This window comes from Theropithecus gelada, chromosome 8 (genome assembly GCF_003255815.1).
Source record: "Theropithecus gelada isolate Dixy chromosome 8, Tgel_1.0, whole genome shotgun sequence".
Lineage (NCBI taxonomy): Eukaryota > Metazoa > Chordata > Mammalia > Primates > Cercopithecidae > Theropithecus > Theropithecus gelada.
In genome coordinates, this window is record NC_037676.1 from 29,876,069 (window position 1) to 29,890,646 (window position 14,578).

The 14,578-nt window shown below is 34.1% G+C and overlaps 1 protein-coding gene across 1 annotated transcript in view; it reads left to right on the forward strand.

The window, feature by feature from the left end:
• The window catches only part of WRN (Werner syndrome RecQ like helicase), a 139,559-nt gene that overhangs the window by 75,871 nt on the left and 49,110 nt on the right, over nt 1-14,578 (forward strand). Inside the window, exons 19-21 of the mRNA XM_025394193.1 lie at nt 1,779-1,966; nt 6,527-6,701; nt 10,389-10,570. Coding sequence (XP_025249978.1) covers nt 1,779-1,966; nt 6,527-6,701; nt 10,389-10,570 — 545 coding nt within the window. The remainder of the gene's footprint in view (nt 1-1,778; nt 1,967-6,526; nt 6,702-10,388; nt 10,571-14,578) is intronic.

The following is a 14,578-nucleotide window of genomic DNA, read 5'->3' on the forward strand; positions in this document are numbered from 1 at the left end:
AACTCAAACAATCTGATTCCAAAACAGATTTTTTCCACTGTGGTGCCATTCTTTTGCCTGGTTTTTCTGTTAACTTCTTAAAGATATGTCATGTTTCATGCTTACTTCCTCATTTTCATAAATATATTACCTGCCCACTTATACATTATATTGCTTAGAAACAAACTCAACCCTCTTTTCTTATGGACTGTATCCTGAAAATCACTGTTTTTAATATGCAATTAAACAAGTATTTTATTAGTGCATTTATATAAATTATTTGACCAAAACACTTAAACTGGTGAAAGTGCTTTACTATGAGAGTGAGAATGTGCATGTTCTAAGAACCTCTAATTTTTAAACTTCCCTTAGTTTCAGTCTTATATTTGTTAAAACCTGTGTGTTAACACGGATACACCCATGTTGGGGGTTGATTAGAGAAACCAACCTCTTTATAGATTAGCTTGTTCCTCTTTAAGTTGCTAGGCAGGCACTGTAAATTCAGAGAACAATCTGATTTTAAGCCACAAACCAATGAAATTAATTTTGGGGTTGCCTTTTCAAATAGTGTCACAAAATTTAAGGATAAAGAATGCAAAAATGATGCTAATTACCTTGTCACATTCGTTTTGATTTAATTTTTTTAATTTGAAAAAACCTACTCTCAAACTTAATTGATTTTTTTTTTAATGTGAGTTTGGAGATTGAGTTTTTAATTCAGTAAAGTTATAGTGATTGAAAAAGTAGTTTATAATTTTTAATAAAGTGATCTTGTTTTAATTTTGAGTCATATTCTAGAATTGCTTCTTTGCAAATTGGTAAATTGCACATACATTTCCACTTATATACAAGATAATTGTGATAGTTGGTTTGTAAAATAGATGCAGTGCATCTGAAGAGCTATTTTATGAGAATATTGTTTCCTGTATCTGTCATGAGCCAAAAATAATATTTTTAAGAAAGTTATATTCTTGGTGATAGAATAGCTGATAATTTAGAAACAGCTGTAAGACAGTCCACTTTTTCTGATTATGAAACAATACCATAGTTACATGTAATTTCCTATAATAGGATAAAAATATGAGATCTAGTTTTAGGGGATTTCTGGAAGATGACATATTCGTGTTTTTCCTGATAACTGCTGAGTCTCCTGCTCTGTCTGCTAATCCAGTCAAGAAGTCTTTGCTAGCAATCAATTAATCATACATGTTTCATTTATACATATTTCCTATATATAGTATGTTATTGATTATCTCAGTACCACTGAAGAGAGGTTATCTGGGTCATTGGAGCTTTGCTTCTAGATTTGTGAAGACATAAACCTATATATTTAAAATAGGAGGCCAAAAAAAAAAAAAGACCATTGCTTTATGTAGTTAGATTTTCAGTGAGAGTTTATAATTTGTAATTATCCATTAATCAAATATAAGGCATAATTTACTTCCTGCTTATATCAGCACCATTTCAAATGTAATAAATGTTAAAAAATAATAAATGGAGAAGTAGATAGCTAATAGGTAGGCTTAATTTAATAAGACAAGGTAAATTGCATTTGGAAACCTCATGGATTTAATGTTTTATTTAAATGATTTCTGATTTTTAAAAAGTAAATATTGTATCCAGAAGCCTGAGAAACAAGTTAGTAGGGAGATTTTTTTCTTTACAAAAAATTTTACGGTTGCGTCTTTGACGTTGTACTTCTGACTGTTGTCCTACCAGTCTCTTTGTAAGAAAGCAATACACATGTCGGGAATGAGTGGGCTCTTTCCTTTTTAAAATAACAGTTTTACATCATTCAGGTTCCAATTGTTGCACTTACTGCCACTGCAACTTCTTCAATCCGGGAAGACATTGTACGTTGCTTAAATCTGAGAAATCCTCAGATCATCTGTACTGGTTTTGATCGACCAAACCTGTATTTAGAAGTTAGGCGAAAAACAGGGAATATCCTTCAGGATCTGCAGCCATTTCTTGTCAAAACAACAAGGTAAGGACTTAATGGTTGATGAATTTTGGTAATGATTTCCTTTTTTTTTTTTTTTTAACAAGTTATGTATTTTACAGTTTTCTTCTAATGCATATTTAACGTATTTCAAATTCCACCTAGTTTTGGTTCAAGTCAAGCATGATGTTATATAATCAACTCAGTGGTTGAGAATAGTCTATTTTTAAAAGCAGAAACTAATTCTTCTAATATCTTAATACCCCATTCTGTTGCTTAAACAGGGCGAATACTGTTTATTTTTGTTTTTAAAATTTTTATTTATTTATTTATAGAGACAAGGTCTCACTGTCGTCCAGGCTGGAGTGCAGTAGTGTGATCACAACCCACTGCAGCCTCAAACTCCTGGGTTCAAGCAGTCCTCCTGCCTCAGTCTCCCAAGTAGCTGGAACTACAGGCTCGCACCACCATGCCTGGCTAGGACATATACTCTTAATGATTGACAAGTAAACAAGCAAACATAAAATGACTCTTTCATCTGAATTCTGCCTAGTTTACTAATTACATGACTTCAGTCTTAAGGAGCTTGGAAAAGGTTATCTTACAAACACATTGGAGCCTGTATTGTGTTCCAAGGACTATTGTAGGCGCTTTATATAAATGATCTAATTTAATCCCTATAACTACTCATCAGTAAGTTACCTATTATTTTCATTTTACTGATGAGGAAACTGACATTAGTACTTTTTTTCTGTTTATTTTGTTTAAAGGCATTTTAAATATGTATGTTAAGAAATTTTCAAAAGCCTTTATTTTACTTTTTATGAGCCTTTATTTACTGTTTCAGACAGCGTCTTTCTCTGTCACTCAGGTTGAATGCAGTGGCGCGATCCCGAGTCACTACAACCTCCACCTCCTGGGTTCAAGCTATTCTCCTGCCTCAGTCTCCCAAGTAGCTGAAATTGCAGGTATGTGCCACCATGCCAGGCTAATTTTTGTATTTTTTAGTGGAGACGGGGTTTCACCATGGTGTCCAGGCTGATCTCGAACTCCTGACCTCAAGTGATCCACCTGTGTTGGCCTCCCAAAGTGCTGGAATTACAGTTGTTGGTTACTGCACCCGGCCAGTTTATAATTTTAAACATTAAAATAAATGCTTCTTGTCCGGTCATGGTGTGTCACACCCATAATCCCAGCACTTTGGGAGGCAGACGTGGGAGGATCACTTGAGACCAGGAGTTTGAGACCAGCCTGGGCAACATGGTGAATCCCTGTCTCTACAAAAAATATGAAAATTAGCTGGGCATGGTGGTGTATGCCTGTAGTCCCAGCTATTTGGGAGGCTGAGGTGGGAGGATCATTTGAGCCCAGGATGTTGGGGCTGCAGTGAGCTGAGATCACATCACTGTACTCCAGGCTGGGTGACAGAGCAAGACCCCATCTCAAAAAAAAAAAAAAAAGAAAAACTTCTTCTACCAATACAAACACAAAACAAGCATAGACAAATAGAGTTTAAAGAACATCATGGGTGTTTTCCTGTAAAGGGAAGATTGATGCTAGGCTAAGAAAATCCTGGAGTTATTCTTGAGGACCTTAAGGAATAATTTAAATGTAGGATTTGCTCCTGGCTTTCTTGTCCTGTATTCAAAATAAAACAAGAATGGATTGAATATATTCTGAGTGTTCTGGCTGTTCTAGTGCTCTCTGAAGTGAGTACTCATTATGTTTCACTTCCCTTTCATCCTAAAGAGGAAAAGTTGTTTTGAAGAAGGCTATTTGTCCTAGGTTAGTCTCCACAGTCAGATCATTATCTCCTCCTAATCTTCGATCCTGTTCAGTCTCTATGGCACTTTCCCTTATAATAACACTCTCCTTTTTAAAGCGATTTACCTTTTTTTGTGTGTAATATTGTTCTCCTGTTTTTCTGGCATCGTGGTCCTCTTATAATATCCTATGCAAATGTTTCTTTCTCACTGTTTTTCATGTTGACTCTGCTAATTGAGGTCTTTGTTACTCTTTAGCCCAGACTATTATAATTTCTCCAAAGATATCCCCTCTCCCTGGTGCTCCTTGTTGCTTTCAATGCACAGTTTACAAATTATTGTCTGCATACAAATTGTTGACTGCGAACACATCCTTCAGTCTGGAATACCTTTCTGGACTTCTTTACTAGGAAATAAAGAGCAGACTCAGTGTAACATTCAACACTATCAAAGATCTTGATATTTAGTATGAAATTTTTTTTTGAAGCAGATCAAGAAAGATTTTTATACCCATTTTTAATCCTCCAAGAAGACTTAGGACAGCCGGAAACCATTGAGAGTCAGAACACTTTCTACAGATCTTAGGTGAACAGAAACTTTCCTTTTAATGAGCAGTGAGATAGAGGGGAATTAAGGCTTCAGAACATTGTCTGTTATTTCCATCTTCTTTCCTTACTTTAACTCTGCCAAATTCCTGTAATTTGTTTATCAGTATTCATGTTTTTTTAATCCATTGAGCTAAGGTGTTTCTTAAACTAACCCTATTTTGTTAAAATCTTAATTATAATATATTCATAATACATTTAAGTGAGATAGCTGAATCTCTCATATAATTTAGTGGTTAGATTAGATTAGAATTTTCTCCCCTCAGAAAATTAAGAGGAAATAACAGTCTTTAGCCAAATCACTTGGCAAAGTAATGACTCCTTTTGTAATAGGAATTTTTACTCTTTTGATTTATCTGTTACATAAGTTCAAATTTTTACATATTTTCCACCTTTTTTAAAAAAGAGTGGTATATAGTCAATATCAATTTGAACAACACTTGCACATAAACTGAAAAGGACTCCAATTTTCCAATTCCATTCCTCAGTTGTGATCACTGTTGGTATTTTGGCATTTAGTTATGTAGACTTCCTTTCTCTGACTCTCCTGCTGTGCATATATACAGTTGTAGTTTTTTTGTTGTTAAGTTGATACAGAAATAGTTGCATACTATATCCATTATTTCTGCAATTTTTTTTTCATTTAAAGTATCTTTGCTCTCTTTACTATATTTCAATATATTGCCTTTTCTTAAATTAAAGTCTTAATATATAGGATATTACAATATCTAGGTTTTGGTGAGTAGTTTTTTCTTCTTTGAAAACAGGTTTGTAAAATAAGATTTTTTTTTTTTTTTGACATGGAGTCTTGCTCTGTTGCCCAGGCTGGAATGCAGTGGCGGGAACTTGGCTCACTGCAGCCTCTGCCTCCTGGGTTCCAGCAATTCTCCTGCCTCAACCTCCTGGGTAGCTGGGATTACAGGCGCATGACACCATGCCCTGCTAATTTTTGTATTTTTAGTAGAGACAGGGTTTCACCATGTTGGCCAGGCTGTTCTCGAACTTCTGAGCTCAGGTGATTCACCCGCCTTGGCATCCCAAAGTGCTGGGATTACAGGTGTGAGCCACTGTGCCCGGCCTTAAAATAAGATTTTTATACACTAAAAAAAAAACTTGTATTTTTTCACTCCATTAAGTAGTTTACTGTGAATTTTTGATATTGAAGCCCATTCGGTTGCTGTCAAAAATAGATTTGAGCAGTTTATTCAGTATGACTCTTGTAGTGAAATTATTGCCGTTTTTCCTCTGCTTAAGTTTTCAGTGGCTTTTGCCATAGTCCTTAAAGGTTTTACAATTTTTTTAATGTTTAATTTTTAAATGTTTGCTTAATATTTCATCATATGAATATAGATAATGATGAGCATTTAGATTACTTTTTACTATTACAGTGTTGCAGTAAATATTTGTTTACATTTATCTTTTGGCCAATAAGCAAATATTTTTGTAAATTAGAGTCCTAAAATTGAAATTGGATCAAAAGTTATATGCAATTGAAATTAAATAACTTTTCCTAAATCTAAAATACTATAGTCTTTTTTATATTGTCAGCATAAATGAATGCAGCTATGTAAATGAATATTTTTAGGCATTAAGTAAAATGTTCCATGGAAATTGAACTTTTAAATTGTTTATACTTCTATGGAAATTGTTTACACTTTTAATAAAGAAGCACAAGTTTCTACAAAATACATTCTAATAGATGTTTTCTATAACATTCAGTCTCAAGATTACTAGTAAATACTTCTTTGAACTGTAAATGCAATCTTTCAATATTATAAGAAAGCTCTTGCTTTAGTAAACATTTAGAAACTCAACTTTATTATCATAAGAGAGAATAAGAACATTGTAACAAGTTTTATGCATACTCCTTTGTAAACTCTCACCAAACTAATTGTTAATCTGGTGCCTTGCATTCCCCAAAGTATTTGTGTCTGTTGTTTAAAAGTTTTTATCAAGGTTTCAGCTAAAACAAATAAATTTGCTTCTGGTTTTAGCTTTAATTTGAACTGAAACTGTCAAAACGTGACTTTTGGGGACTTCACACCATTCATTTGGACATTTGATTCTCTATAGTGTTTTACATTTTCATGCACTTAAATATATAATTATTTTTGATAGGCTTTCTTCGTTTAGTCTTTTCTTTAGAAAGTAGAAAAATTAAATAAGATAAAACCCAAACTGGTCTGAAGCATATATACAATATATATGTTTGCTCTTTTGTTCTTCTTTTTCTTTAGTTCCCACTGGGAATTTGAAGGTCCAACAATCATCTACTGTCCTTCTAGAAAAATGACAGAACAAGTTACAGCTGAACTTAGGAGACTGAATCTATCCTGTGAAACATACCATGCGGGCATGAGTTTTAGCAGAAGGAAAGACGTTCATCATAGGTTTGTGAGAGATGAAATTCAGGTATGAGGATCAATCATCATTGCTCTCCATTGTTCATAGTGGAAGTAGATATTTCTCAAATGTTTATTTACCAGATCTTTATTGAATACTTTCTTTGTGTTGAACATAAAGCAGTCCCTCTGATAAGTGTGGGAGAACAAACTTGCAGATTGGTGTAAATAGCAATCTGTACCTAGTGCTTAGGTGCACAGAGGAGGGAGGAATAGCTCTGTCAGGGTAGTTGTGTAATGGGGGTGGTCCATCCAGGAAAAATCAGTTAGAGTCCAAACATGTAAATAGAAGTTTTTCAAGTATGCCAGACCTGTAGGTGATGAGGGGAAAGGAATTGGTTATAGAATTCCAGGAAGAAGGACTAACAGGTGCAAAGACACTTTGATATGAGAACACATACTGGGCTCAGGAAATTGTGACTGGTTTGGAATGGTTGGAGGGAAACAGAATGTGGGGTAGGAATGGCACAAAGAGGCAGGGTGGAACAGTTGGAGACTTGAGAGAACAGTTGAGTGGGTTGGTTGGCCAGGTTATAGATGGCTTTAACACTTGCAAAGAAGCAGTCTGGGCTTAGTATCATATACCTGTTAGTTTTCCCTGACTACTTTAGCCTTAGAATTTTTAGTTTAAATACAATTTTATGTAATAGGTAAAACAGATTAAAGTAGAATAACTCTGGCTGAAGTTAATTTGAGGGAAAAGGAGGTCCAAGAGTCTCCAGACCTTGAAGACACTGCCTATTGGGGTCTTATAATTCTTGGAGTGCCGAAGAATCATTTGAAGATTATCATGATGTATTACTCTGTGTTTTTAAACAAGGTAATGGGATTATAGAAACATGAGACTGGCAGCAATAAGTTGGATTGATTTGAAGAAGAGACACTGAAGAAGGGAGAGGGTATCGATGCAGTTATTGTGAAATTCTATAGTTCCTGTCCTGATTGGAGTGGCTCAGTGGGTGTCATAGAGGATTTATTTGGGAGGATTTAAGTTCAAGGCACATGAGTAGGTTTAAGTCAACAACTTGACACTGTCAACATGAAATCCTCACTCTGTCACTATAAGTCTGGGTAAGAGCCTTCCTCTGAAGTTAAGAATTTAAAGTCAGCTCTCGCATTTTCTGTCCCACTGGTCATCCATTTCCTCTCTATCCATCTCTCTTTCTGATATCTAGTTGTTATCCACCCTTAGCTAATGTTGTTGAAAAGCTTAAGCATGGTTCATATTCACTGTCTCTAAAGTTCACTACACATAGTCATACTGTAATGCATACCCGCCTGAAAGCATCTAGTCTCTCTTTCCCTTCTTTCCAAAGATAGGAATACCATTCACAGCGGTTTAGAATAGAAATTTTATCCAAATTCTTCAGTGTTTATATTTTTGTTCTGTTATTTCAGTGTCTTGAATATTGTCAAATAACATTTATTAGCTGCTATTGCTACTACTGAATCTTAATCAGTCTTCAAGCCATTAACTGACCAATGGTTTCTTCTATCTTAGTGTATTAGTAATTATTCATTTAAAGTAAAACATCTCCCAGAACATGAAAGAGTACAATCTTTATTCATGTTACGTTGTGACAGGAGACTTCGTTGGATGCGCCTGATTTTCCTGCCAATACACAGCTTCATTAAAACATTAATGCTTTGAAAAATGGCTTAGGAAACTTCACAGTGATCATTTTCTGGAAGAGTACATGCGTGTATATGTCATGGTATTCTCCCTTTCTGTGGCAGGATTCCACAAATTTTTATCCACATTACGAAAATTTAAAAATTGATACTGTTTTTTTCTCCCTACGTGGATATCAGATACTCTGTTTTATCTGACAGCTGGCCCAATGTACTCCTACTTGGCCGTTATAAAGAATTCAGAAGCTTCATATTTGCATTGAAAGTTCTCAAACACTTTGTAAAGATGATGAAAATACGTTTCATCATCTATCTAGAAAGGTCAGGTGTTCCTGCAATTGATTACTTGCTACCGAGAATTGAATACCTACTGAGTGCATAATGTAGAGAATTCTAGATGTTCACTTTGGTGTGTTTTTACAGTTGCTATAATACCTTAGTGTGGGTCTAAAAGTGGAGGTGACCCCCTTAGCTCTTAATGTCTTAGACTGAGTGATGCTTAGAATCTTAGATTTTCTAATTTTAGAAAAAAGTATACTTTTCTTATTTTTGTAACCAGTTCCAACCACATTTGCATGCAGATAGGCGTTTTTAGTCTTAACCATTCATTTTTACTTTTACTTTTACTCCTCACTTTTATTAGTTTTGTGTCTTTTTGTATTTAATTTCCCCCTTCAAGATGCCTTGAGTCCTTTCTTTTTAGGAATGATGTTGTGAATAAATTATTTGATAAAATATCTTTACACCTGAGAGTTTATAAGGATAGTTTGAAAATCATGTCTGTAAAATAGGTGTATCTCACCTAAAAATAATATTATATAATTAAAATTAGAATTATTATTTTGTTGCTTATTGACCCTTAAATATAACAAAATTGCTGAGTCTCATACAGCCAGAGCTTTTACTTAGTATGATACTCATTTCTATATTTACTTTTTTCTCATGTTTGTCATACTTTCTTTTACTTATTCAGCATTTCCTCCGTTCCTCCCTCCTTTCTTTTCTTCTTTCCTTCTTTTTTCTTCCTTTCGTATTCCTGGTCCATCTTAGCATGTAATCTTTCTTTATGAAATGGCATACAAATAGGTCTACTGTGCTTATAGTGAAAAGCTTCAAGGCCTCATGTCTTTCCCACTTCTATTTCCAACTCCCAACCTTTTTAGCTGATTCTTTTGGTACTTTACCACTATATCGTGCCATAGTTTACATACATGGCTCCTATTTAATTTTTTGTTTATTTGTGTGTTAGTTGTAGGTATTATCTATCGACTCCTCTCTCTGAAAGATGAAAGGTTAGCTCTCTTTCACATTCTTTACTGCCCTTTTTTCTTACCTTGTCCATGTATTTCTAACCCCCTTTCCTCCTAATATGTTTATATCATGATTTTGGCTAGATCAGTGTATACGATTTACATAATTATTACTCTGTAAATGCTTTTTATAATCCCTGAGCCATGTAGTATATTATGGCTATTTTTTTCTTATCTATTTGTATTTTTATTGTTAATACCTAAGAAAAAAATTTCTATGTCTTCTCACTAATTCTTCCCTAAAATTTCCCACAAAGGTGTAAACTTACCTCAGTATATTCATAGATATGAGACATTCTATCAATTTTACCCTCTTAAAGATGCAGAGATAATGCATCATGTTTCATCCCACCATCTTTAATGAGAAACTTCCATCTTAGGTTAATACTAGAGAATGTTAAGATGCTCTGCAATTAGGTGAGGACACTTGCAACTTCGTTATAATGCAAAAGTTTTCTTTAATACAATAAATATTTTGAGGCTCTTTTGTGTCTTGTGTTCATAGAAGTTCAGATAAACTACTTTATTTATTATTTTTTATAGAGAGTGAACAGAAACCTCATTTCTAGTCACCAGTCCTTAATCTGTAAATCAGGCAAGTAGATAATCTATAAATGATGGTCGAAATCACATTAAATTCCATTTTGTACCAGGGACTTAAGTTAATGAACAAATTACTTTTCCAAAAAGGTATAAATGTACGGTTTTCATTCCACTAAACATGTTTGTCAAACTGTGTTGTGATTTGTTCTCAGTGTGTCATAGCTACCATAGCTTTTGGAATGGGCATTAATAAAGCTGACATCCGCCAAGTCATTCATTACGGTGCTCCTAAGGAAATGGAATCATATTATCAGGAGATTGGTAGAGCTGGTCGTGATGGACTTCAAAGTTCTTGTCATATCCTCTGGACTCCTGCAGACATTAACTTAAATAGGTAAAAAAGCATTTATTGTTTTTACTCTTGCAGATTTCTTTCTTTCCATATAAACCTTGAAAGTGTTAGAGGCTATTTCCAGTATTCCAAGTAATTTGTGAGTGCATTTAAAGTAAAAAAAAAAAAAAGAAAAAAATAAACCTCCCCAAATCCAGAGGACATGTAGGAAGAACATTTGTGGTAAGAGTTGCCACTTGGAGGAGATGAGCTAATTTCAGCATGCCTTAGTGTGAGGAATTAACTAAATCAGGACAATACTTGGGCCTGTAACAGAGATCCTATGGAATACTTTCCTACTATTGTGCATTAATGAACAAGTTCTTTTCCCCTTCTCAGATCCTGTCAAGTTGCCATGTCTTCAGCCATAGTTACTTCAGCTACCACTGATTTTGTTACTGATTCTTTCTTCCCATGCTTCAGTGGTGATTATTCCAGAGGACTTCTCTCAATCCCTGTTTGACTCTTGTTACTATTTGTTTCCTTGGTTAGTTCCGTGAGACCATTAACAGTTCTCCTTGACTGTGTGTGAATCATTGTGTTGCACTGTACTGATAGACTGCCATAAATCAATATTAAGTGTTCAATATCTAAGTACAGGAGAGCCATGCTACTTAAGTACTCAACAAGTAGTTTGTTGGCACTTAAGTTCTATGACATTTTTATTGTAAAGTAAAACATTATCTTGCAAAGATTTCAGGGCAGCATTTACCAACTTTGTTCCTTCATCCATAGGAAAAAGAATCTCAGGAGAAAAACCTATACATGGTAACCAGTGGGGCTGCCAAGCTGATGAAGTATTTTCAGAGTACACCTTTATGTAGCTGAATACATTGAGATCTTGAATGGACATATTAGCTCATTTTAGTAAAATGATCAGAGAGTGCCTCCCAGTACAGTTTTTGTTTTTATGCATTATTAAACAATGTGTTTTTGAGTGTCCACTGTGTTCCATGAACTATGCTATGTGTGGGAGATATAACAGTAAAGAAAAGCAAAGTACCTGCTTCCACAGAATTCAGTATAATGGGAATGGTAGTTCTTTAGAGAATCACATAACTGTGGATACATAGGCTTCATTTTACTGTTCTCCTTTTGTGTTTGAAAATGTTAACAATCAAAAGTTTTTTAAAAAGGAATCATGCAACATATTTAAAATTATAATTGTGTTAAGTGTTATGAAAGGGAAATTGTATTGAGTAGTAAGAATATATAATGCTGTGTGGTATTTCCCAAGTTAAAAAGTTCAGATAAGGCTTCCTTGTGGAAGTGATGGTTCAGATCTGAAAGAAGAATAGGAATTAATTAGGTAAAAATGTTTGATGCAAATTTTAAGGTTTTCCTTCTGAGTAGTCAGTAGCTTTTCCTTAATATAGAAGATGACAAAACTATCCTTTTTTTGTACAGAACAATTCTTGTTTTCCTTTAGACAGTTGTATCTGTCAAGCTTCTTATGAACTAATTTAAATAATTGGGATAGAACACAGCTGTGCATGTTACTATTAAATATGGAATATATCAAACATAAGTTGATTCCTACCAGTTCTGATTTTATTTGTGTATTTTGTTAAAGGTACTGAGGACATTAATATCCAGTTTTATATTGTGCATTTGAAGGTTCATCAATAAATACAATTCTTGTTTCTCTGGGTCTTAAAAGATATTTTAAATGGTTATCTCATTAAGATTTAATAGGAAGTAACAGTGATTCAAATCAAATAGTGGTGCCAGAAACCCAGACTTGAATTTTGAGTACAGACAGGTTACCCTTTGCATCAATCCTGAGGAAACTAAAACTACAGGATTAATCAGGATAAGAAAGAATTGAGCAAGGATTCGGGAGGGCTCTGTATCATCCTGGTGACAACTCTTCTAGAAAAAACTAGAAAGTCTAAGAATAAATGAAGTTGCTGGTTCTCACCTGGAAAGGTCAGTTACTCAGAAAATTTTTAGACTCTATCTTATGCCATAATTCTTATCACTGAGAGAAGAAACTTGTCCAGTCATCATGTAATCTTCATGTAAATTTATATTTTTAATTGCAGAATTCATACCACAGGCAAAGTCCCAATGTCTGCATTTGTTGTTACCTTAAATAGTCAAACCCCAAAGTTATTGTAATCTTTTTTTAAGAGAGAATAATTTGCAAAATAATCTCGGTCCAATAGATCTTTCACTGGATCCAAATGATTTCCATGAATGATTTGGAATTTTTCTTATTTTCAAATTGTTTTTTTCTGTGGAATACCGGACTTATTTTTGTAGTCCCAAAAGAAGAATACGTATTTATTTATTTATTTGTTTTAAGAGTTATAGTTTTGTTTTCTCAAATTTGTCCTGACACTGATGAGATTAGTTAAATGTAGGTCATCTGAACCAAATACAGGGAAGGATCCAGTTCTGAGAGTGTGGGCGTTTGTTTTCTTGTTTTTTTTCTATGGGAGGGAAACGAGGTGAACAAAACAAATAAAATAAAGCAAAAAAGAACGGATTTTTATTCCTTGAGGTAGAAAGAATGAGATTACAGTGGGCCCCCTTATCTGCATTTTCACTTTCTGTAGTTTTAGTTACACCGACGTCCAAAATGTTAAATAGAAAATTCCAGAAATAATTAAATCAGTTTAATTATTTCTTGTAAAGTTTTAAATCAGTGGTGGTTTTGAGTAGTGTAATGAAATTTTGTGCCATCCTACTCAGTCAGCTTCGACTCCCTTAGAATCATCCCTTTGTCCGGTGCATTCACGTTGTATTTACTCCCTGTCTGTTAGTCACTTGTTGCAGTATTGCAATGTTTGTGTTCAAGTAACGCTTATTTTACTTAAGAATGGCCCCAAAGCACAAGAGTACTGTGCCTAATTTATAAATTAAACTTTTTCGTAGGTATATACATATAGGAAAAAACATAATACATACAGGATTTGGTACTATTCTGTGGCTTCAGGCATCCACTGGAGGTCTTGGAATGTATCCCTTGTGAATAAGGAGGAACTGTATATGGTTAACCTAGGAGCTAGAGTCAACAGTTGGAAGAGACTTTGGGGATAGTTACATGGAAGGGCATGGTGGCTGGTGGTTTCAGATGACAAGAATGTTTTTGAATAACGGATCATTTGTGTCTTCAGACTTTCCAGAACTCCTTGAGAATTATACAGAGGTATTTAATCAGTCAGAAGGTTGAATAGTCAAATTATTAGTGAGCGAAGTTTATTTTGATGGGGATTTTACTAATGCTGTCCCTTAGATGTTACAAGTAAATCATTGCTTTCTTTTGAAATATCTGAAACCTAGTTAACATGGACTTTTTTCTTGCAAAGATATGCAAAGCTGTTTGGGAGATTGTTGTCATCTGATATTTGCTATTCATGGGCTCTCTTCACAGAAGACTAGAAATTAACAGAGTCACGATGAATGATGGCAGCATTGACTTTAAAAAACACAAACACCTCTTTAATGTTATTTAACAATTTTGAATAAATTTGATATGGCAAACAAATCAGTTATAATTGGTTGAGAAAGGAACTTAATTCTAATACTTTACTGGTGTCCCGTAATAACCCATAATACTAAGAGACAGTTTTGGAGGGCAAGAAGTCCTGAAGAGCTGACAGAGATAAAGGTCAAATTTGAGCTTCTTTCAGTATTCCTTACATCAATGCTTTTAGTTTCTCATACAAAATAAATTAAAATAAAGAATTACCTTTTTACTGGGAAAAGGTAAAAATTAATAAATTGTAGAAGCCTTATTTGAATCCAAAAAGTGTATGACATGTAAATTGAAATGAAAAACCTTAGAGTTTATGATACTTTTTCAAAGCAGCTAAAGAATTGATACTTGGATACAGGAAGTTTTTCAAAAACAATTTTTATAACATCAGAAAAATGTTTACCTCTTGTTGGGGGCATTGACTGGAAAGGAATGTAACAGAACTTTCTGGGATGCTAGAAATGTTTTTTATCTTGATGGGGTGTGGGTTTTGTAGGTAATGAAAAATAAATAGTAATAAATAAGTA